We start from the raw sequence: 25,418 nt of genomic DNA, 5'->3' as shown, positions 1-25,418 counted from the left end.
ACTGAGTGTTTTACAGTCTTTATAAGAGCATTTATTTGAGCCTGGTTATGGAACTGGTACATGAAGTGACTGTGGCTACAGACTAATTATACATATTAAAACAAAGGTCAGGGGTAGAGTTCAGCAAAAAATAAAGGGCAGATTTTGAAGAGCAAAATATTATTTTTGTTGTCTGGTATTTCATTGTTAGGTAGAATCAATTTATTAAAACTGTTATTAAACTAGTTCAGTTCAGCATGTTCCTGTGCTGGTATCAAGAAGATCCTTGATCAGATTTTTATTTAATTATAGTTAATTATAATGGATTATTAGTAAAGAAATAATTATTTAACCTCTTGGTACTGTTAACACAAATGAAAAATTGTTAAATTAGACCAGGTTGACATTTTAAACCCATCTTAGCTTTACCAATATGTAGTAAAACTGGATTTTGTATGCGTCAGGGCATGGACAATGGACTGTGGCACTGAATGGGTTAAGAATATTACTGCAGCATGGAGAATGCAGGGAAGTGGGAGAGTACTCTCCTCTGTACAAAGACATGCTTTCCTGGTTAAGTTTCTCTCGATGCACTCACTGACTTACTTACCTGATTTTGTCTTTCTGCTTAGAAACCTTGTGATAGTATCTTTTTACATTTTCACTCATTATTTGTTACATACAATCACTTATAATTATCTGACATGAATATTTCTAAAACTGATAAGTCAGATAAAAAGGATGTAATTTCCCTCTGTGGCCCCTGGCAGAAAGGAGTGGCTGATACAAACAGAACAATGTGTACACTTAAGTAGCCACATGCCTGTGGCTCATCATCCTGAAGGCTTCAGGTCCAGTCTGTCAACTTTCAGGAGTCGAGCCGCAAAGCCTTGGATGATGGAAGCTCTGAATGATCTTTACAGTGGGGAAGGGTTTGGCTACTCAACCTACAGCCACACCAAGAATGTGTTGATGTACAGTGGCATATCTAATCTTAGCCTCATCAAGCACCACTCAGTCAGGCTGATCGCTCAAGAGCCACATCCTCATCCTCAGTCGGGTGAGTCAGTCTCCCTTTAAAGGAGCGATTTGTACTCCAGTCTCCGGACACCTCCCCATGCTTTGATCAGAGGAAACCCCTCATTAAGGGGCTCAGAAACAACTCTATTCTCCTCTGTCTCTCCATCATGATCCTGCCTCTAATCTGCCTCCTCTCTTTACAATGCTTCATGGACAGAAAGGGAGAAAATCCCCAGCAAAGCCGTTAACTTTGCTGGACGCCCGAGCGCATGCAGTGCTGTGACAGGGGAAAGAGAGATGAGGAGAAAGTGGAAATTGGGAAAAGGAAGGGAGTGCAGGATGATGGGGTTGGGGTAGAGAGGGAGGGGGGTGGTCATGATGGTGTAGCAGCCTGGGCTAACCCTCGTGTAGAGAGGCAGCTGCTCAGTGCATGTGATGCAGAGAGGGGTCCCATCCTTTCCCACCCCTGCCACCTGAACGCTGCTCGACTGTTTTGCATTATGTATGGGTCGCATGTGCGTCGGACCGTCACTCAGAATGAGGACCAGCAACCATGCGTATCCAACATAACTAATACATACAGTATGAGCTGATCTGCCATTCTCCCTCCTGCTGCCATCTCCTCCTATCTCTCTTTAAGCCTTTCTCTCCTCTCCTGCTGTGTGAGCTACATTGCAGTAGTAATTAGGTGGTGGAGGCAGCACATCTGCAAGGATAGCACAGTGTGTGCTCTGAGTGTGTGTGTAGGAAGGGGGGGGGGGGTGAGCTGTATGATATATCAGAATAAAATTAATAATGTGCTGTTGCACACACATTTAGCATAAGTGTTGTTGATGCAATTTCTGAGCTTATTCAGATGTTCCAACTGAAATTAAGTATTAAGTCGACTTTCCATTTCCACCTCCCTCCACCTCATGTAACACCAGGACTCCATCTCCTCACAGCTCTGTCTCTTCTTCCTTCTATCCACTCTGCTTTCTGCTTCTCATTCAAACCCCTTCAGTAGCAGGTACTCAAACTCATAGATCTTACTGTCAATTAAGCAAGCATGAGCACACCCCCACAGAAAGCAAACACACGCACACACACACACACACACACACACACACAAACACATATTAGAAAAGACTCTCCCCACCATTTCAAGAGGGGCTGAATGAGAGAGGGGAGTTGTGAGGGGAGGGGCTGCTGCTGCAGTGGCAGGCAGTCAGAGGGAAGTGGCCGCAGAATGCGGGCAGCATTGAGCCTGAGTGATGCCGTTCCCCCCCGACGTCAAAAGGTCTTTGTACCAACAGCCATTACTGTAGTGTGTGTGGATCACTAAAGCATTGTCACAGAGACAGAGGGTGACCACTCCTGACACCGGGGCTATTCTGCTCCACAACAATGATGGGAAAATTGCACCCACCAATGCACGGCAGCAGCGTCAAAGACTTGGATCTTTCAGTTTATCCCTTGTGTCAGAGGTGAAGCCACACGCACACATAAAAAATACAAACTGCAGTTTATGATTCCAGCTCTTGACTTATCCAAGATGATGGTAAGAACCACAAAAGAAGAGAGAAATCACAGTGTCTTTTTTATGGGAGGTTGTTTTGTTCTGGGTTTGATAGATTTACTGCCAGTATGTTTTATCCAAGATATTTAATACCAGCACTTTGTGAAGAGGGACGGCTTCAAAACAAAATAATTATGTGAAACTTCAGCTGCTCATATTGGAGGGCATGTTTTACACACAACAACTTAACAATTTAACACAATATTGGTTAATTTCAATCGCAAAGCAAAAAACGTAAAGCAAATGTGGTAACTCTTCATAGCAATGAGTTACTTTTCAGTCCAAGAATGAAACTGACTGTGCTGTAAGCAAGTTAATACCTGAACTTTTCAACTTTTCCATCCCCTAAACTACTCTCCTTACCCCCCTGAAAATGCATTTTCAAGATCTGTTTCAGTGATGTAATGTGGTGTATTCAACTAGGTATCATCAAAAGGCTACAAGCAGTTCAAGTTTCTCCGATTTCCACATTTCTACGTTGTAGAATTAGCAGACAATGATCTGTTTTTTGTCAGACACACTTATGGGTAAAATCCAAGTGTGAACAGAGGAGACCACTATTAGGTTTCATGGGTGCTGAAGAGAAAGGAGGGTGTGAATAACAGCAGTCAGCTACAAACGCAGTGAACTGGATGTCAGGCTCAGCTGTTGAGACAGTGAGTGCTCCTTCAGAAGCCTCCGCTTGTTTTTATGACTGTCTGTGATGCAGACAGGGCAGAAACAGGGAGTGTCTGGGACGTTTGAGGATGTCCCGATGAGGTCGACCACTCACTTACCACTCGCTGCATTTCAGAACAGCAGCACGTAGGGAGATGAGATGGAGATCTGACCGTGTTAGACTGGTGTGGAGGACGGTGCAGCTGAATGAGTTACGATGCTCTGGCTGGGTCACTTGTGTCTGGCCTTTTGAGGCAGCCATTTAACCCACAGCCACTTATATTCTATTTGCTATTTAGAGTGCATGAGAGCTCTGAGATTTAGAGGACCACTGCATTTAATTTAATTTGAGGTGGCTTTGAAACCTTAAATCCTGGTGTTGGTCTCCCTGTAGTCCCACCGCAGACAGTCCAAGCTCCTCGACAGCTTATCATAAAGAGGGGATTAAGTGTTTTTCAGAGAATATGAGGATATGTGTAGCAGACACTCTGCACTTAAACTTATTTGCCTGGTAAGTAAGTAAACCCTGATCTGCGTTAGCTCTAGCCACCCCCCTGTGTGCTCCCAGAGTCACCCCCCTTCTCAGCCAGCAAGAGGACAATTCATGGGGCACTGACTGCAGCCTAATCTGTTCTGAACAGAAATGTCGGGGGGCTGCAGATTAACCCTTCATCCAGGCACCTTAAGATGAGTTGTCTCAGTCAAGCTGTCATTCCAGGAGTACAGGGTCACATCCCATTGGACAAGTGGGAGACCTTTGCATGTGAACTTTTGGCATTTTGCATATAGACACAGATGACTGTGTGGATAATAATCCTCTTTAGGCAAGCTCTTTGTTACACAGTCAAAAAGATGTAGCAATCTATCCAGTCTGACAGGCTATGCAGATTAATTCATGTTAGCTTTGACCAGTTCCTTTGTGGCTACTCATTATCACTGTCCACAGAAGCCTGGGGCATGCTTCTGCATTAGCATTTCCTCTTAAAGTATTGACTTTGCTTGTTTCCTGTACTTTACGTGTTTTCCTATTTGCTGTCGCAACCTAAAGAGGTCTTTCTGGGTTGGAAGTGTCCAGAATGAGTGAAAGCGCACCACTTTCAGTTCCACAGAGCCAATAAAAGAAGAGGAGTGAAGATAGTGTAGCTTTCTGTTGCTGCGATTTTGAATTAAATCAAATTCTACACAAGTAGATAATGGTTTCCCTAAAACTCACATGGAGAGTGTTTCTGTGACATTTTTTCAGCTGCTGGTAGAAACACATCACAGCAGATCTTCTCAGTAACACAAAGTGCTGTAGCAGAATATGTCAGGGTTAGACATACAGGAAGTGTCTTCTCACTGCTAAACTGTATGAGAGGTGGTGTGGGCCATGCTCAAGTTACTTTTGGGGTTTAGCTATTGGTTGTTTCGCCCCTCGCTCTTCTCCCTATTTCACCCTCTCTTGTTTTATAGCATTCACATTAAAGGTCCCCGAACAACAGCAGAGGCATTAAAAAGATGGAAGGGCCTCCAGTAATTTACTTTATAGGGTTGCTGCCTCTTTCTTGCCGTGCTTTTTCCATCTGATGTCGAGCTGTTTTGAATTAGCCAAATTTGCACTGTACAATATGAATCCACGTCTCTTTGAAAGGCAGCATCATCACTTCTGCACATTCTTTACTGTATTTCAACGTTCTCCAAAAACACTGTTGACAGCAAAATATTAACGCTATTCACCAGATGTTAAAGTGGAGTCCTTTACAATTACATGACATCGTTCCAAGTGGACTTTTCCAGACTGGTTTCCCACAGATATCCCACTAATCTCTTTATGTCTATATCCTAGCGTGCCATTCCCACTGCTGTGAGAAAACAGTCTGTGTGTTCTTTAGGCTCTGATTTAGCCGACGTCTGTAATAGTAACCGATGGAATTAGACAGAGCTTCCTCCTCTGCCAGGGCAGGCCTTTTCATGTGGCTACTCCAGATTTTACCATCAAGTAGACGCACCTCCCTCGCAGCAGCTCTCACCCTGTGACCCTCCAGCTATGAACGCATCGTCTAATGGCTCTGCTGTTGGTCAATCTGGGGTGACTCTTTGACTCTTCCCCTACATACAGCTGTTATTTTGGCATCACCCCAACCTTGCATCCTATATCACTCATCACAGCTATGAGGCCATTACATGTGTTGCATTCTGGAGAGGGTATTTTTACTCAGTGCTGCTGCTCATGTTATAGACCAGAGGTTTTCAAATTGAGACTTGAAGGGGAGGGGTGGAGGGGGAGATGCGCAAAGATGCAGCGAGAGGTGAGAGGAACAGGTACACACCACTGTTCCAAAAACATAAGGAATTTAGTTATTTTGCTTGGCCCATTGATTTGGCCCGCTCACCAGCACAGTCAGCAGTTGGAGCTGCAGCAGTGACACAGCTCGATAACTAAGATACTTTGTGCCCAATCGCTGCACTTTGCGTCCTTCTTGGAGTCATTACTCAGTCAAATCTGAACACAAATACATCACATGCATATTTTTAGATTCAGGATTTATGATCTATGAAGATATCATCATATCTGATGTCCATTATGAATGAATGAATGTTCATAAATCATAGAAAAAAAGATGCTCCTTATAACTCCAGTACTTGCTTGTTAATCATTACATTTTTACAAAGTAATCCACTGATAATGCTCTGTTCATCCATTGGTGCGTTGCAGTGCGGAACTGATAATAGGTAATTCTGCATCCTTTAATGGTGCCAATTTGCCCTAGATGTAAGGCAAATATAAATGCCGTTGTGGCCTACAGCTACCTCAGTGACTCCATGGCAACAGTATGTTTTCTGTTTATAAAACAAGATTTTTAACAAGATTCAATATCAGATGTTTCAACATACAATGCCTTTTCTTGTTTTATTAAAATTCTTAACTCAGTCTTATCTTTTAACTTCTAGTGGCTTTGACGAGTCACCTTGTAAAAGACAACAGTGCTTGCTCAAGCAGCCTGTTGATCTTTGAAGTGACGGTGAGTGGTAGCCTGATAATCACTGACCTCCCCTTTGTCATCAGAGGAGTGTGTGTGGACATAAGGATGGGGCAGTGGTGTTTTGTTTGGTGTAAGGAGTTTGCTCTAGGATCACAGCCCTGAGATAAACACAGAATGTGCTAGGTACAGTCCAGTTAGGATTTTTTTGAGACATGTTTGAGTGACAGCAACATGAGTCATGAGCAAAAGCACAGGGATTCTCCCAGTCTCTCTCCATCCCTTTCCAAATACCCATCCTAAATGTTAAAATTATGCCACTCCCTTCCTGACTCATTATCTAAGAAGATTGGAGTGTTTACCTGAGGACAGAATGAAAATTTATCTCTTCAGGCAGACAGCAAGATTGCAGGAAGGAAGGAAGGAGGTGAGATATGAGATGTTGAGCACTTTGCTGTGTTTGACACACTGTCAAGTAACAGTTCATCTCTGCTTGAAAATATGTGATAGGAAAAAATCTGGTTTCCTTACTCCCTGAATTCCGTATGATTATCACAGCTAAAACAAGGAAACGTTGGAGCTGCAATGTTGCTGAAATAAAAATATGTAGTTCTATGACATTAATGTATAACTGTGTTACAGATAACACTGAGAAAACAATACTCATTTTCAGAGTAGAATAGCCAAAAACAAGCAGACCAGTTTTTTTTCCTTTTGTCAGATGCCTGACCTTTTCACTGCTCAGACTACACTGTAAATTTCCCTTTCCTCCAGACACCCTGTTGCATTCACATCCATTTCAACACACACACACACACACACACACTGAGGGAAATAAGAGAGAACAAAACAAAGAAACACAAATAAGTGAAATTTCTGTGTTGTTTAGGTCATTCATATTCAAATGTTCCCCCAGGCCCAGTGTTTTGGCTGAGACTACTGATACATTGTGATGAAGAAATGGAAATAGAGGAAAATGCAATCTATTTCTTTTCTTTGTGAAACACACACAGACACTGAATATTGATCAGCAGGATAGCAGCTTGGAATTTGTTACAAGTGATGAAACTGCAATGTCCTGAAACACGCTGAAATTGGATTTTTCTCTGACACATTAACAACTTGTTCTTGAGAGGATTGGGATCTAATATTGACCTGCTCGCAGCACAACTTACACCCAGTGGTTGTGAAATCTGCGATGTGGCTGCAGCTAGCAGTAATATTAGCTCTCAGCTCCTGGAAGCTCCCACAGCTGCTAGAATAATATTTATAGTGCTTATTTACAGCAGCCCTATATTTGAAAAGCCTTCCTTCTTTAGGAAAATATAATCTTTTCCCCTATTTACATGTGATAGAGTAAATAGTAGAGCCTGGCAGAGGGCTTATGTAATCTTTTATATCCACCTCCCCAGCCCTGGATAAGATCTTGTGTGTGTTTGTGCGTTCCCTCACATGTTTCATCAGCTCATTTTTCTGATTTCATTTGTGGATATCTATCATGTTGTCAGCACTAGATGAGATTGCAGCTGGATTTTCATTACTGTGTTTGGTGTATGCGTTACTGTGTTTGTGGGAAGAGCAGGGGTTGAATGAGGGTACTGACCTCTGTCAAAGATCTCTCTGTTAATACCCTGGGTCAGAGGTAAACACACGCACACTTAGAGCCCTACAGTGTGCTTTTCTGCTGTAAAGGGTTCACACTTAGGATTGAATTCCTATGCCAGCGTCACTGGTTTTGTCTTTCCAAGACATCAGTGTTGTCACAGGGACAGCACATATGTGAATATATGCTTTTATATACTTACATTGAAATTCTGGCTAATTCCTCACTGCACTTCTTGATCAGCAGGTCTATAGACTTTTGCATTTCTGGTTTTTGTTTCTGTTAGCACTGTGGGAGAATTGGCTTACAAGACAATGACAGGTGCAGTTTAGGTGTTTGTTGTACACCATAGTGGCTGGGAGGATTATTACAGCATTCTTTTGATTCCTCAGAACCATAAATGTTTACTGGCCCATGTTTAAATACATCACTCTGCAGGCAGCCTGTCACCACACCACTTCCAAAAGATTTCATTTTGATCTTATCTCTTTATAACACTAAACACATAGCATTATACAATTTGGCTGAATGCGTTGTTGAATGTGGTAGTTGTGGCATAAACTGCTATGGTACTTTTGTTCAGTGATGTTTCAGACAGGACTACAGCTTACTAGTCCATGTTGCCATTCAAGTTGTTGGTGTAAGTGTCTGGGCAGCACAACAGAGCAAAGCTCATGTGCATATTTCTTAGTATAGTTGAATGACTGATTGATAAATGTGGAAGGCCTGAGGCTTTGTGCTGCCCCATAGGTATGTGGGCTGTTCTTTAATGAAACAGGCCTGGTATGTGGATGAGGCTATGGAGGAACAAAAAAGATGCCTTGGTGTGTTTTCCCACGCCAGGAGGAACTCAAACTCACCTCACAGTCACACCTCATGACCGAGAAATTTGACTGACAAAGATTCTTCACTAGTAAAAAAAAAAAAAAAAACACAATCCCATAGGTTAAGCAGCTTATTATGACTCATGGTTACATGTTATTGTTTGGCAACTGTAGCAAAGGAGGATGTTGCATAACCCTCAGATTGTGTGTTTATTATTGTTACCATGACAGCAAAGGTCCTCTAACATTAAGGAAATACTTGTTTAATGTGCCTGAACCTAACCAAATCAATTCATGTAAAATGTTCAAACACACGGTCAAAGGAATCAGATTGTTTTTATAATAATTTCCCTTTGACATCAACAAAATTCAAAATGGCACCTGAGGTCACTCTTTACAAGTTTGTGCAAAAAGACATGTTTGGGTTTCTCAGAGTGTTTGATGAAATACCAGAGGAAGTTATGAGATGTATATCTAATTCATGAGACAATGAAAGATGGACGGCGGCACGGTCTTAAACTCTGTGACCATAAGTGGGATGATTTCCATAACTGGAAATTAGTAAGTTCCTCTTTAAGTGAAGACACAGTGTGAGAGTGGCACTGGTATGATTGCTTTTGTACATAATGGGCCATGTGTGTACAGCTGTATAGAGGTCACCTTGACAGCACCAGAATAAAAATGCTTTTATATGTCTGATTGGTCTTTCACCGTGGCTGCAGTTTTGATGAGAATTCAGGTTGAAACCTGAAGATAGAAAAAAACATGTTTGAAATTCAAATTTATACATTTATAAACTCCAGGGGGTCATTATAACGCTAAAGTAGCTGTTAGGATATAGACAGTGAAGTAGACACAGTTATACTGAGTGTATAGCCAGTTATACTGGATAAGAGTGGCAGATACTGGACAGATCCAGTTAGCTAGGCCATTGAAGCAGATTATCTGAAAGTATAAATCTTCAATTTATACTTAAATTAGTTTTACTAAAAACCTACTTTTTAAATGACAGACCAATTTGCGCCAACCTCTACTTAAATTGGTTGTTTTTAAAACCTATTTTCATCCAGATATGTGTATTGATGAACCTAAAAAGAGCAGTATATATATATATTAGCCATACAGAACCAGCTGCTGCCCCTGAGTTCCTCATTTTGTGGAGCCTAAGCCATGCGATCATCCAGAGAAGATAGCTGTGCTGTAGATGTTTGCTGCTAAATTGAGCTGAAAATAAAAATCTTTCTCTTCTTTTTTATCATGGCTCGGGGTCATTTTGCACCCTCTCTCTTCACAAAAAAGCACTGAGGTCTAGACAGTCAGCTTGACAGCCTGTGGACTTATCATTATGCACTACAGCTCACACAGTGGTTGAATCAAGGGGAAATCAGGTGAAGTAGATGAGTCAGGTGTCAAGCAGAGAACACAGAAATATGTTCTTTTCTAAAGTAGATAGGAAAGCTATCAAGTATTTAAATAAAAATAACAGCAGCATTTTAGAGGATTCTCTTTTATCTTTCAGTAATTAAAAATGCCTTGTGTAAATAGGTGTCATTAAGTAAACTAATCTAACAAAGCTTGTCTTGACTACACATACAGTGTATGATAATTATGAAGTAAGAAGTTTCAATAACCCCCATAGTGGATTCCCCTCATCCTCATAAAACCACAGAGATGCCTGAAGAGAAACTGAGAGAGGAGAAATCAAATCCCATTAAAAAACACTACATAATGACTTTAATCCTCCACACTGTTATGTAAAAAAGCAGTGGGATTACTGTGTGGTAGCTGTTTATGTGTGTACTCACATATTCACACTCATTTCTGCACACTCACATACGCACCAACATGGTAATATAAGTGAACTGTTATCTGTTAATGTACATTCATAACCCTATTAATGCCATAACCCCTTTCATAATTAAAAGGAGCACAGCATTGTGGGTGCAAGGGTGTTTATTGTGCAGGTGTGTGTTTTTAGCCATTGTAGCTATCCCTAGCTCACTTCAGGGATGGAAATGTTTGGTTCAGACTATTTGATGGATTGTGCACACATTCATGTCCAAATCTGTATCAACTGTAATACGATTCTCCAAATTTTTCTGTAGTGCCATCATCAAGTCAAATCTGTATTTGTATTTAGTGCTAATTAGCAAATATTAGCATGCTACCATGCTAAGATGTTTAACACTGTAAACATTAACATCAGCGTTCCCATTGTGCACAGGTCATCAAGCTGACATTTGCACTGGTGCACTGACTCAGAGCACTATTGTTATTAAGTGTAGCAGCATCATAGTGTTTTAAAGTGACCCTCCGCTCACTAGAAGTTTTTGTGAGATTGCTGGTGTTTGACCTTTTGGTTAATATGCCAACAAAATGTGAGAGCTCATTATTCAATTCTACTTTTAACTGCTGCTTTCAAATGGATATCTCAAGCTGTGTATGTATTAGTGTTGCTGTATAAAAAGCATGATACCATTCTGGATAGTTGTTTTTTATGGATTGAGGATGTTTTCTGGGGTCATGTTTAAATGGTATAAGACTCACCCAAATTGAACATAAACCTCAGCGCTTTTTGTGGCTTTTGGAGGGGCCAACGTCCATATCACTGCTCTATAAAACTGGACACTGAGCCTCTCTCTGAGACTCTGATTTTCTCCGGTTAAGGTGGCTCTTTTTCAAAATTCCACATAAAAAACAATTCTCCAGGTCCACATTCAAGGTTGAGTTCAACTGCTGTTCAGTATTCCTGAGGGATGCTGGTGTGAACGAGTGCAGCTCACACAGTCTCATCTCATCTCAAATACCTTTGCTACGCTTCACTGCATCTCTTTCCAATACATCTAAATGCATTATCTCATACGAACAAGTGGGCTACCACTCGAATGTATTATTGATGAGCTATAGGTTTAGTCTGCTCCCTTGATGCTTCACCGTGCATCCTCTTCACTACCATCAAATATTTAGCACGTACTGGCTGGGACTAATGCACCACAGCCCTTGAGCTGAATTCAAGCTTTTGATTAGCGAAAGAAAATGAGATGGAGAAAAAACCCTTTTAATCAAAGTGGTAATGCTGGCAAACCTACAGGCCTTTTAATTTAATTCATCCCTAGTTTGGTTGTCACAAATTTAGAAGATTAGAGTGAAAGCTGTCTCAAATGTCATCATGGCTGTATCAGTGGAACAACAGCATATTCATCCTCACACACTGGCTGGAGCTCTAATTTGAATTCATTCATCTTGGTAGTGTCATGGTGGTTATTAAACTATTATCTCTAAGTAGTTGTATTGGCTCATTGTGGCCAGAGTCAGCAATATAAATAAAGGGAAACATGAAGTTTTACTTACACTTTGTCTTTGAACCTACTTTTTATAGCTTTTAGAAATGTTTGTCTCATTTTTGATTAGTTGAGTTTCACTAATAGTTTTGATCCCTCCATAGATCCATGAAACTAAAACTCTTAGATTTAGCAGACCATTGATGAGCCTTTCATGCATCACAGTCAGCAAAGTAAAAAAGGGGAAACATGAAGTTTTACTTGCACTTTTTGTTTGAATCTACTTCTTATAGCTCATAGAAAGTTTGTTTCATTTTCGAATAGTTGAGTTTCACTAATAGTTGATTGTGAATGATTGTGTAACAGGGGAAAGTTCTCTGAAATCTGACATATAGAACTACTAAGGTTTAGCAGATCTTTGATAAGGCTCACACACATCAAAGTCAGCAAACTGAAAAAAGAAAAATGAACTAAAACCACAAGTTCTACTCACACTTTTTGTTTGGACTTACTACCAATGATTTATAGTGGCAGTGTCAGCGGCGAAAGGCGGGGTACACCCTGTACGAATTGCGAATTGAGAACATACAAACTCCACAGCTCAAACCCAGAACCTTCTTGCTGTGAGGTGACAGTGCTATGATAATAGTGCTTATTTATCATTATTTATGTGTTCATTTAAGTAATCTATCAGGAATATGTGCTTTTATTCAGGATACAGCTATCATATATTTCAATATAAATTCATTTTCTTTTATTTGTTTTATAATAATAATATAAAATGAACAAAGGACAAAAAAATGATATTAGTGTAATATCCTCAAATGGCAGTTTAACCTTATGTATACCCTCCATATCATACAGACTTAGGTTCAGATGGATTTTCTTTTGTCTCCATCAGTGGTGACAGTAGCTGTACTTCATGGAGCTAGATAGCTACTCCTTTTTACTGCGTTTGTTGGTGCATTACCACCTGTAACTGTTGATCAGTAGAGAAGAAACACACTACCCTCTAGGCTTGTCAGAAGAATAACAGAATATAAGATCCTACTATATTTCTCACACAGTGTATAGTATAAGTGGTTTTGGGTGAGGTTGTGTGTTTGACTTGCTACCAATAATGAAGCAGAGCTTTGCAGCGCACAGTCACACTCCTCGCCTCTTGCTGATTTTATTGGGGAATCCATCTCTTGTGGGAGCTCTGCAGCCCTCCCGTGCAGGCAGCTCTATACACTGTTTCCCAGACATCTGTAGCACGTTTCCTTTCTGTGTGGCAGGGAAAGGAAGTGGAATGGAAAAAGCACTCCCCCGCCCACTGCGGCCACATAGCAAGGGAGGAGAGCAGTCGGTCAGGAGCCCGCCGGCCACAGTCGGGCATATTTGTGGTCACCTTGCTGCAGTCTGAGCCGCTCTGCAGCCCGGCCTGCCTCTGCACTCTGTTGCTCTCCCCCCGCGCTGTTTCTGTGTTGTCTCTCACACACTTGAATCCAAAAATTGGTTACAAGAACAACCAGAAAGACGCACTTTCTCCTCACTCATTATGCCCTCCCCCCCTTCCCTCCTTTCCCTGACTATTTATACTGAAGGGGGTGACACATGAAAAGGAATCACCCCCTTTGCAGGAATGGAGGGGAAGGATCTGGCCACATCAGCAGAGCGGCTCACCGCTGCCTGCCACACTCCGGCCAGAATGAATGACTTCCATCTATTGGCTCCCTCTCACTCTGACACACACACAGTGAAACCAGGGGAAAGGGGAACACACACACACACATTTATACTATATATATAAACAATGGAAACATATGCTTTACAAATCCAATCCAACCCTGACTGACCTGATGTGGCCACCACCTATTTCTTTCCTCCTCATGACTCCTCTGCTCTGTCTCTCTCTGTGTTTCTCACCAACACCCATCACTGTTAAATTGGCCTGCTATTCTCTCCTTCCTCTTAGCCTAGTTTCTCTGAGCAGAAATAGAACCAGAGGGGCCGGAGATCCACAAGTCTCTGTTGGGGATTTGATATGAAATCTGTCCTCTCCAAGCTGATGGAGCTCTGTGTGCATTTCTGTGTATGGTTGTATGGGGTGTGGTGTTGTGTGCGTGTGTTCACTTACAGTGTATTTATGAGTGTATAGTGGTCCCAAGCGAATAATGCTGGCCGTGTGCGTCACTGCACGAACGCTGGACTTGCAAAAACATCATGCTGTATCCTCATTTAAATGTTTGCTCTGGACCATGCTATCATGTTGCTTTAACTGAGGACTTGAACACTTGAATCTCACCTCTAGAAAAATCTGTGTGGTGCTATTTCAAAATTATGGGGGGAAAAAGTGTCAAATCCTTGTCCATACAGTAAATGAACAGTCTTCTGGTGGCCTTATGATGGAAACAGCAAAGACTGAAAGAGAGGACTATTCATATCGGAGAATGATCATTCAGCATTCATTTGCTCTAAATGCAGCATTTGTGGTTTGTTAACATTCACCAATTTGAGTCATTTCTTCTAAAGCTGCGCTGAGAAAAGCGGTCATAAAGGCAGACTTTATGAGAGGGTGGAATAAGTGTCAGCTCCACACTGGCCCCTGACTCTGTGTTTTGACTGCACAAGGCAACTGCAGCCACATACACCAGTGTGCACAGTTCAGCATCACAATAAATCCATGAAAGGGGTCCGTTAGTGTCAAAGAATACATAAATGTGGCTCTGGACTGTTCTACTGTGCTATTACACATCACAAAACAGGTCCATTAGCACATGTTCAAAAGGGCAGTCGCAAACAAATGACAAAACATTACAACATTTTTTAGAAGTTAAACCAAGGGAGTGTACAATATATTGGGGAGGGAGTGGCCTACCAGGTAGCTGTCAGTGTACTTTGCTGTGTGAGTGCTGTTACCTTGAATGAACATACCTGGTGTTATTGTTATGTGCAGTCAGGAAGATCCACATTCCTGCCATGTTTCTTGGTTGGCATCATGCTCGGATACACACAGACCCCCTTGGAGGCCTGAGACTTGAGAAACTCATTACCTTAACCTTGTTGAATTAATGGATTTGCAGGTGTTCTATGTCACAATGGCACTGGTGACCTAAGATGTAGCTATAATGTAAAATATCACTTTTTTCACTGTTGCCATGATGTCAAACTAGGTATTTCTGTCATTGTATAATTGCCTGTGTAATTTAGGACTTCATTAGCAGACTATGCAATGTGAGAAAAGCCTGTTACAGAAATATTGATGTTAAATTAAATAATGAATCAGAAACACTGGATCCAGTCGTAGCGAGGATTAGAAAGAGGCAATTTGGAGATTTGGAAAGCTGAGTTCCTTTGTGGTCTCTTGACCTTTATCTCTTTGAGTGCCCGCACAGCATTGCCATGGCAACTAAACTGGGCGCTGCCAGCTTGGGTGAGGGCTGCAGTGCCTCATCATCAGATACATCACTGAATCTCTCTGTATTTTTTAAGACATGAGCAGTACATTACCCAGAAGTCCAAAGACACGAATCTCAGGCTGACAAAGAAAAAAAAAGAAGAAAAGAGTAAGAAAAGAATAGATACTACCGAAAACCTGAGGAGAGGGGGGATGTAGGGGAGAGAAATCAAAAGGAGTTCAATTGCCAGACATAAAAAGGCCTTGTTGAGAGTAGAGATGATAGTTGTGATACACTGCTACACAAACACAGAGCTGCTGGCTCCCTGTAATCCCTTACAGATTAGCACAATTCATTACACAGCTCATTGCACTTGAATCTGGTTCAATAAACACTGTTGCTTTGAGCTGACTTCCACCACTTATTTAAATGGATACACATTTACAGGTGGCTGCTGGGATAAAGAATGTATGTTATATTAACCTCTCACGTTTTTACTAGATATGATCTTGTTGAACTTGTCACAACAGGACACACATCAGTCTATCTCTCTTTTCCTAATCTTATAGTAAATAGCATTTTTGTCAACTCTACCCTTATTAATTGTCTGCTAATTGTGTGGTAAGTGTAGACGGGTGTGGCTCAGACAAACACAGACTCTGTCCAGGAGGGACGCTCTGCCATCTGGCATAGGAATCCCCCTCCCAGCAGGCTGTGTGTGCACTTCTTCCAGGCCAATTAGAGTACAGCTGCGGTTGTACAGTACACTGTTAAACAGTGTTGTCGCTGTTCGACAGGCCGACCGATGGGTGGCTGGGCGGGGGGTAGTTGCCGTTGCAGCCAACCTGTCTGCTAAGGCCATGTCAGGATGACAAAATGATGTGTTTTGTGATTACAAGTGGTGTCAAGTGTGTGTTTCTGTCAGCATGTGACTGCTGGGTGGCAGATAAGATCGGCAAATGCTTACCTGACTGAAATTTACCTGCACAGAAATATCAGATGAGTCTGACCTGCACTGAGGAAGTTGCCACTGTATTGTATGCCTGCTAATAAGAAATTCAGTCTCCATATGTCGAAGCAGAAGTGATAAAACAAATAGAAGTGTGTTTTTGGAGAACGCTAAACTGGTTTTGATAGGTAGGTAGGTAGGTAGGTGAATGAACTGTGGGTTTCACTGAAACTGCGTGATAACTAAACCATTATGAAAGAGAAAGAAGGCAAAGAGTTGTGAATGTAGAGCTTGAACAAGAATGTTGCCTGTAGTGTGAGAATGCGAGCAGGTGGTTTGACTCAGAAGACAGGAATCTGACCTATGTCTCTGCTCCCAGTCAATCCAACCTGCGCCCGCCTTTGAAACATGCCATGTCTCTGTTGACAAACAGACAAACCATGCCAGCGTCTAGGATAGCAGAATCTGCCTCGTCTGTCATATTGAGCGCAGTTATTTACCTGCTTGGCTGTGATCTTTCTCATCATCCTCCAAGGCAAAATCCTTGAGATGAGAGCGACATTATTCATGAGCTATTTCTGAAAGTTACATCGGTGCACTAGTCTAGAGGTCAGGTTATGCTAGGTTGTGCTGGTCGGCCGGGCTCGGAGGAGAGGAGCAGACAGATCAGAGGCAGCCAGCTTTTTAAAATGTTAGTCATGCTGCTGTTCCATTTTCATGAGCTATGTTGCAATTCCCAAGGACCAGGCTGCCAGTTTCACAGAGAGTGAGAGAGAGTCAGATAGCACTACCAAGCACACCACACTGTATCTGGACTGCAAGGATTTCTAGGATAGAGATGCATTATTCCTTTGACTCTTTTCTTTTGAGTTAGAAAATAAGACTTTGAACCTTTCCAAGCTGGTGGTCTAAAGAGGAGCAGAATTCATTTAATGAGACTTGTTGCTTCTTGTTTACTGATGCTTAAAACTGTATTTTAGCCATAAAGGGATTTACTTTACACCCTCTGATCTTCTTCATCTAGATCCTCTGATGTTTATGAAGCATTAAAAAGTTCATGAGGTTTCTTTTGCATGCTTTACATGCTAGCAACATTGAACACATGGAAGTCATAATGTTGCTATAAGCAGATTTTCAGCTATTCGCATGTGCTCTGTGTCCTACCTTTGGCCAAGCCCCAGGTGCCATGCACTTCATTAAGGCATTAGAGGTATGCACAGTTTGAGAATTACCTCTTGAGTTACAGTAACGGGATTAAGACAACTTCAAAGACTGTGTGGTTTCTAACAGAGGAGTAATGTTATGGTGCTGCTGCATGTCTGTGAGAGAGCCACCAGAAATATTGACCTCACACAGGCGGTTGCAGTGTCATCTGGTTAAACCAAAATCAGCTCCAGTCACTGCGCTGGAGCTGCTCCCCAGAGTTGTTTACATGAGCCAGTGGGAAGCTAATGGTGGAGAAAGTGTGTGTGTGTGTGCTATGAGTGTATTTTTGTGTGTTTAGCAGGAGGTGCGAGTTAACACTAAAAGTTGTTCATATACTGTATAACACCCTGCGGTGGAATCTTTGCAGCCATTTACTAAAGTTTAGCGCTGCATGGCAGCCAAGAGAGCACTTATCAGGGATGTTATATTGCTCTTCAGGGATGTTAAGTGAATGAACCTCTGAGTGCTGTCTATCTATCATATCCAACAATAATCACAAGCCGCAAAAGTCTACCATAAACCCAGAATTAAATTCGTTATAAGTCACAGAAAGCTGACTGTTTCAATACCTGTCATTATGGTTATTATTAAGTCTTGAAGCCACATTTACGAGTATGTTTTCCCCTCTCCTCCTGTTGACAGGTGTTTTGCTCGACATCCAGCGGCATTATGATGTATCAGACAGTAGAATCGGCCTGCTGCAAACAGGTAAGTCCTTCAATCCCATAATTACATGTGTGAAAAATGTTAGCTCAACAGCTAAAAACATTCTCTGTGTGATGAGGGTAATTATTGTGTAGCTTGGATATTTTGGTCTTACGTTACTGAAATGCAAGCTTTCTCTGGTGGAGATGTTGACGGCAAGATTTATAGATAAATATGCTGCACATATACATAATTAACTCACTAATGATTTACTTATACGTCTAATTTTTATCCTTTATATGTGTTATGGTGGTGTAATTGTAGGATTTAAATAGAACCACTTAATGTTTTCTCAGAGGAAAACATAAAAAATGGGCTCTACCTCCCTATCTCTAATTTGTATAAGTCTGCAAACCATAAACAGATTTTAGGTCACTGTCTTTAAAGGATAACTCCACTGATTTTACACATCAAAGGCCATATATTAAATATATTTAAATTGAAGCTGGCTACATTTACTTAACACCAAAGTATCACAGGCTGACCTAAATGAGGGTGTTTTGGGAGCAGCATTTTCTCACATCCAGCAGCAGTAGCAGCAGCAGCAACAGAAGCGCAGGTCAATTGAAAGCAAAACAAAGTCAGGAGCCAGGCAGGCTGTTCTCCCCTGAGAGCCTGCATGCATGTACCGGGAGCGTCTGAGGACTCTGGCTCAGGGCAGGGTTTCCTGCTCCGCTCAGGACCCCAATGAATTCACCTTTTAGGGAGATCGTTGCAAAGCCCTCTCATTGGAGGACAGGACCCAGTCTTGTCTCCATGTGCCCTCAAACTCATTCAAACACCTACAAACATGCACACAAAGTGCCATTGAGGGCAGGCAGGCAGGTTTGAGTTTGAGTGGCTAAAGAATACAGCCCAGTGTTTCCTCCGTCACTTTATGTTCTTAGACTAACTTTGGGTGAGCTGAATGGTGTGTTGAAGACAAAAATATCTACCAGGAAAAAGAAATCAGTGCCATAATTTCTGTTGGCTTTTCAGTGAATAAGCCATTTCATCACTTCCAAATCTCATTTCCACCCAGTATCACTGTGGTATGAAGAATCTATATTTTCTGTCAGCAGCTCTTTTTCCTTTCACTGTATGTTTTTGTTGATTTTGTTGTTTTTCTGGCAGCAGTACTCGAAAAACTTCATATCAACTTTTTCATATGCTGCCTTTACACACTGGTAATGGTTCTGATGTGTGGAATGAAACACAGGAACTTGACTAAGGAAATTTATGAAGGTGAGGAAAGAGTATTATTGGTTTTTCAACCAGCAGGATGCCTGTATTTGTGAAAACACAGCAACATTTCCAGGTGATGTCTGGTTAGAGTGAAATCTTAACAAGAAACAGGAAACTGTGAAAGGCGTTTGACTCTTAATTCTGTTTGCATTGGCCCATTATTTAGGTTATGCACACAGCCGCACTGGCACAGATACTTAAACACATGCAGTATGTTAGTAAAGTGGCAAGTGTAGCTGATTTGCCCTCTGCACCGTCTGCATTTGCAGGTCTCTGAGAAGCACCCAGCCGGCCAGGCTAAATGCAGGGTGCTTTGTGTTTGGTTTGCCTGGCCTGTTCCAGCTTGTCATGGTTCAGACTCCGCTTGGCCCCTGATCCCCAGGTGACCTCTTTCTCACACCGGCCTGAGGAATGCTGGTTGTCCGAGCCCTAGAGCTGTGAGAGCGGGTGGGCGCAGACAGGGAGCCTAGATGTGAAGAAGAGGTTAGGAGGTTGACGTAATCAGGGTGCTGGAGGGAGAGAGTGTCAGTGTGTGTGTGTGTATATGTTTACAGTAGGCACCCCTGCCCCCTGCTTCCATCTCCAGAGGGAACAATTCCTGCCTCTGTGAGCACCTGCAGGCCAGGCCGGCTCTGCCTTCTCTCCTTCCTCGCTCCCTCTGTCCTGGCAGCTTTTGTGCACCTGGGAACGCAAACTGCCCACGTAAGTGTTTTATAGGCAGTGGGCGTTGTGTGTGCTGAGGCTTTTCTCTCGCTCTCCCTGCTGCCAGGTCACCCTCACACTTAAAAAAAAAAACACTGACCACACACTGCAGGATCCAAGTCTTAAAACAAACACAAGTCTGAGTCAGAATCACTTTATGAACTCTGATCTGGTTCAGGTTGAGAAAATGATAGTTTTGACCCTTTTCTTTGGCTCTTGATCAGAACTACTGGAATGAAAAATTTCCCATATCTACACGTTGCTGACAAGTTGTTTGCTTTTGGGAAATACTATCCTGTCTGAGCCAAGAGGAGCCCTTTAGACCTGCATTTTGATTGTTGCACTGCAAAAATGGGTTTCTTTTGTCTGTCTTTTTGTTGTTTTATCTATTTCAGAGAAGTGGCAATAGATAATTTTATGTTTCCAAATAAAAATCAAGTGTAATTTTATTGAGTATGTTCTTTTCCAATATAGCAATGCCCATCTCCCTAGCTGGATTCAGGATTTTAATACCAATTTCTAGAAGAAAAGAGACTAGAACTATATCTCACCCCATTAGCAGAAATATGAGAAACATAGATCTTTACAGATGCTCAGACAGTTGTTTGATAAGATTAATGTTTTTTTTTTCCATTGGATGATGTAAATTGCTGTTTACATGTTAAAGTACAACACATAACCCTGTGGTGAGGTGAGCTGCCGCAGCAGCAGTTATTCCTGTTATTTGGCAACAACTCTTCTAAAAACCAGCTTACACAACACAAATTGACATGAGGTATGTGCACATTTCTATTGTGCATGTGCGTGTGCACATGCATTATTATTGCCTAAGGAGCTGAGGCCTCAGCTGTCTGTGAAAGAGGATGAGATGCTCATAGCTGTCAGTCAGGTTAGGGTAAAGGCATTCTGTTTAAGCCTAGAGCTCTCCGGCTCCGTCCATCAGCAAGTGGAGATGGTCTCACCTGTGCTCAGACAGACCTGTCAGAGCACCAGGACAGCCTGAGATCAGCTCTCCCACTAGAAATGAAAGGCCTCTGTGTTAATGGCCCTTAGGCAGCGGTTATCTGAAGTGAGTGACACTCACCCACAGCTGTGAACAGGACCAGTCCCCCAGGGGTAAGGGGGGCAGGAAAGGTTAATGGAAGAGAGGAAGAGGAGAGGGGGTTCACCTGGATGGTGTTACCTTTGGTTGTGGGGAGTTTTGAGCCCTTTTGTTAACCACACTGAGAAATCTGAGAGAAGGCTTTCTCCTCCTGTTAACATGCTAAGGTTATTGTATTCAAGTGCTTTGAGGCAAATCAGAAAAAAATCTTAATGGGTTGAATTATCTCCCATAATGGAAGCTGGCATAGTAATTATCCTGTGCTGGTTTAGCATGGAGGCACAGTTATTGGGGTCAGTCAGGCTGGATGTACGGCAGCGGCTTAATAAGGAGCCGGTGCTCAAAACAGCTCGCAGACTGTCTGTGCCCCATTCTGTGTGTGGCTGCCCACCTTGTCTGAAACACGACACCAGCGCATGCACACGCACACACACACACATGCACCAACTGACATTGCACCAGTCTTAACATGGTGTCAGTCTGCCATTCAGTCAGTATGTGAGCTGTGAAGAATGAGGCCACAGGTGCTGTGTGAGACTTATGGCTTGAGCTCCACACATCAGACTTATACCGCACAGAAAAAAGCTTCGAGTCTAAACCGCAAGAAGTCAGCATTGTACTTAGGTTTTAGTTTTTGCCACTGAGGGTTTATCCCGTGCTGAACTGTAGCTGTGGCTGTCTGGAACCTGTTATTTACTGGATCTGAGGTGTGGCAGAGTACATAGGTTTATGGTCAGTGTCAATCAAAAATTCCTACTGTTGAGTGGAGGCCTCTCTGATTTCCTTTTACACAGTCTGAAGTTGAGTTATCAGTGCTTGATCAGCTGTTTTGGCCACTCACAGCTGCTCCCATTTTGTCTCTAGCCGTCATTGGTATCCCTTGGTACGTCCACTCTCTCCCTCTCCCTCTCTCTCTCTCTCTCTCTCTCTCTCTCTCTCTTTCTGTCTCTCTCTGTCTCTCCCTCTCTCTCTATCAGCAGTTTGGCAGCTGTTGTTGCCTTGTTGTCACTCCCACTGGCACCTTATGGGAGTTAGAGGCGACAGGGGCATGAAGGGAAATGGAGGGAGAAGAAAGAGCCACCTGTGACTTCCTCTTTCTGGTCATGCATGGCAGCCAGGTTTAATCTTCTCCACTATTGATTCCCAAAGCCAAGTAATTGCATTGCGATGGTGTTCAGCAGCCCCTCTCCTGCTGCGACGAGAATAGAACGATGACCTGATGATGCATCAACATCACAGCACGTATGTGTGTGTATGTGTGTCTCTATCTCAGGCTGTTTTTATAGGGCATGTCATGGAGGAGGGCAGCTGTTGGGCGATGACTGGCACCCTGCTCCTCGTTTCCTTCCCCCTCGCTTCCTGTCGGTGAACCAATAGCACTGCTGTTGAGTGACCACCGATCCAGTCGGGATTTTCTGGCCAATTAAACAAGCATGCTGTCAACCCTTAAACATGTAAATGTCCTGTCAGGTCACTACTTAACTTTAAGCACCACATCCCAAAACAAAGAAGAGGAGGGGTGTTATAATAGAGTCACACAGATTTGAAAACAGGACTTTTTAGTCATCATGGAAGTGACCAAGCATTTATGGCGGCAAGGTTCCTAGAGATATTTCCTCATGCTTGTCTGAAAAAGAGGCTAAACACTGATCGATTGCTGGATGCCTCGGGAGGCTGCTCAACTATTTCTGCTCCTAGTGACATCAACAGATCAATTAGGAACACACATATACTCCACACTCCTCCCAGTCAAACACATGTGCTTGATCCATACATACCTCAGCAAGTCAAGGTCAAAGATAGGACTGCTGCTTGCACATTTGGTCTGTTGCCATTCATCATTGGAAAAAAAGCATGTGTATGTGTGAGTTATGTGCATGTACTAGCCCCAGTTTTCACATCCCATTAGTCCCAAAAACAAGCGTAGTCTACAAGAACACAAACACAGACAAGTAGGGTCCTCTGTCATTTCTGGAGCTTGTCATTAAGTCGGCTCCTTGTGTAGTTACCGCAGGAAAATGGCAGGAAAGAAAAACTCCTTGCCCTGCGTTCAAGTGCTGTGCTGCTGGATCTCAGCTCAGTGCCATGTCACCAGCCACAGAAAGTATCCCAGGGAAAAAATAACTACATGTTTTTATTAATTCTGCAGCCTGGATGGCAGTGTGGAGCCTGCACGTGAATGAATGCACATCTCACTATTGTTGTTTTTAAGTAGAGAAAAAGCAAGCACCTTTCTTTATTCTTACCATATGTGTTTGCTTATAATATGTGCGGGTAATGTGCAAAAGATGATCTTCCAAAGCGCTCCTGCCAGCCAGGCTGGTGTTTGTAGCAGCGTGTAATTCTCCCCAGATGCAGCTCTCACATTGAGCAGGTAGTAGAGAGATCTGCTGCTGCTGCAGTCACAAGATATCAGCTCTCTGAGAAGCTGAAAGATTGAGTAAAATAAAGGGGGATGAAGTTGGCATTAGGCAGCGCTTGACAGAGGCTTCTACAGGAATTAGCTGCTTGACAGAGTTTGACAGAAACATGCAGGAAGAGAGCGCTGCATGGGTATTTCCCAGGCTGCATGTGGCATTTATCAAACTGCAACCAATGCACTGGTAATCCAACACTGGTGAAGTCGAAGCGGAGGGGTTTCTCTGAGAATTAGTGGTGATCAGAAATGCGAGGAATGCAGAAATGTTTGGGGCGCCACATAAAGGGAAATCCAGGAGGCAGAAATGCGATGTATGAGAATGTCTGAGTTTCAGTAAGACACACTGGTTGGCTCTGGTGTCCTACTTAAACAAAAGTTATGTGTCACACCTTCCACAGGCAGTCCCATTAATCATTAGTCAGAAACAAAGCAGCCACTCCCACTGGTGCTTCTCACCTGATAGAATACACAACACAGTATACTGGACACCACTGATTATTGGTTTGGTTTGTGATGATTGAGAAGAAGAAAATAGTCTTAGGTTCTTTAATCCCCTGTGTGTTGTAGTGTCTATCTCCTGTTTTTGTTGACCATTTTCAGTCAGCAGTGGCAAAATCAACATAATAAAAAATATTTAACATCTTATTCAACCTTTGCAGTCATGAATATTGATTTTCTCTTATTTGTATTTAATGTGAATATCATAGCAAACAGGCAGAGCCTAGTGTAAATTACTCTGCTGCATAAGGATACACACCGACCCTTTATGAGGCTCAGAGCTGCAGTAAACAGCATCAGATTCTGTGTTGTGTTAAATATATTACACCAGGGAGAGAGCAAACCTCCAGGCTGCGTTCTATTAAACAAATACATGCTGGTAAGTCTCCACATCCACAATACAGTAGTAAACTTACCATGTCATTTCAGCCTCTGTATCATTTTAATTGCAAATTTGCGAGTTTAATACCATACTGTTACATGAGTAATACTAAATGAAATAATTATGATAATAATCTTGCTAAGAGAAGAGAGTTGCTTCAAAACTCTATGTAATTTCACACCTAATAAAAGATTCCAGCAGTGAAGTTTGTCCTCCCCGTGTTCACACTCTTATTTAACTGTTACATCTCTTCCTTCCCAGAAACATTGAGGATTCATCTACCTGTTAGCTTTCTCAGAAACTCATAAAGCATTTCTTCACATGTCCCAGTGGAAAACCTCAGGTATTTTCCTGTGTGTACATAAAGGTACATGAGCAGCTTAAATCAGGACACCTGTGGTTTCTGTGGAGAAAACAGGCTCAGATACCACAAGTACCAAAAAACCTCTCATCTGCAATTAGAACTGATGTGCTTTTATTGCGAAAGATTCACCCTGTTAAGAAAGAGCTAAAACAGAATGTGGTTTCACTGCAGATTTAGTAGGCTGTGTTGTCAAAGAAGTGTCAGTCAGTAGCTCATGCCAAATACACAGTAGTGACAGTCCATCTTATCATGGACAGATTCATTCATTCTGTGTCTTTGATCATGTGTCTATAACTTTGTTCATGCATCTTGCAAAGGCAAAAAAAACTTTCATGTAATAGACTGTGAGGTATTGCTTTTCTGAGAAGGGTTACTTATGGTCAGAGTGCCTGACATATTCTGTGTGATGACATCTGTGACAGTGGTATGCAGGGTTGGGTTACCTGTTGTTATTTCCACAGCAATGCTAATGCCCTCTGTATAGTGTTTGAACTGGTAACCATAGGGGCAATGAGAAAATGAAATTAAAAGGACAAATGCATCATTGAGCTGAGGTCACCACAACACCATGATGGTACACAGAGATGTCACCTAAAAATCACAGC

The 25,418-nt window shown here is 42.3% G+C and overlaps 1 protein-coding gene across 2 annotated transcripts in view; it reads left to right on the top strand.

The window, feature by feature from the left end:
* Positions 1 to 25,418, top strand: part of spns2 (SPNS lysolipid transporter 2, sphingosine-1-phosphate) — a 63,984-nt gene that overhangs the window by 1,209 nt on the left and 37,357 nt on the right. Inside the window, exon 2 of one of the 2 annotated variants that reach the window (XM_018691386.2) lies at positions 18,060 to 18,125. In XM_018691386.2, coding sequence (XP_018546902.1) covers positions 18,060 to 18,125 — 66 coding nt within the window. Of the gene's footprint in view, positions 1 to 18,059; positions 18,126 to 19,251; positions 20,049 to 25,418 lie in introns of those variants that run through there. The other variant, XM_051078688.1, reaches the window with a different exon arrangement.

This window comes from Lates calcarifer, linkage group LG20 (assembly GCF_001640805.2).
Source record: "Lates calcarifer isolate ASB-BC8 linkage group LG20, TLL_Latcal_v3, whole genome shotgun sequence".
In the NCBI taxonomy this organism is placed as follows: domain Eukaryota; kingdom Metazoa; phylum Chordata; class Actinopteri; family Centropomidae; genus Lates; species Lates calcarifer.
This window is presented reverse-complemented; position numbering and strand designations above follow the sequence as displayed.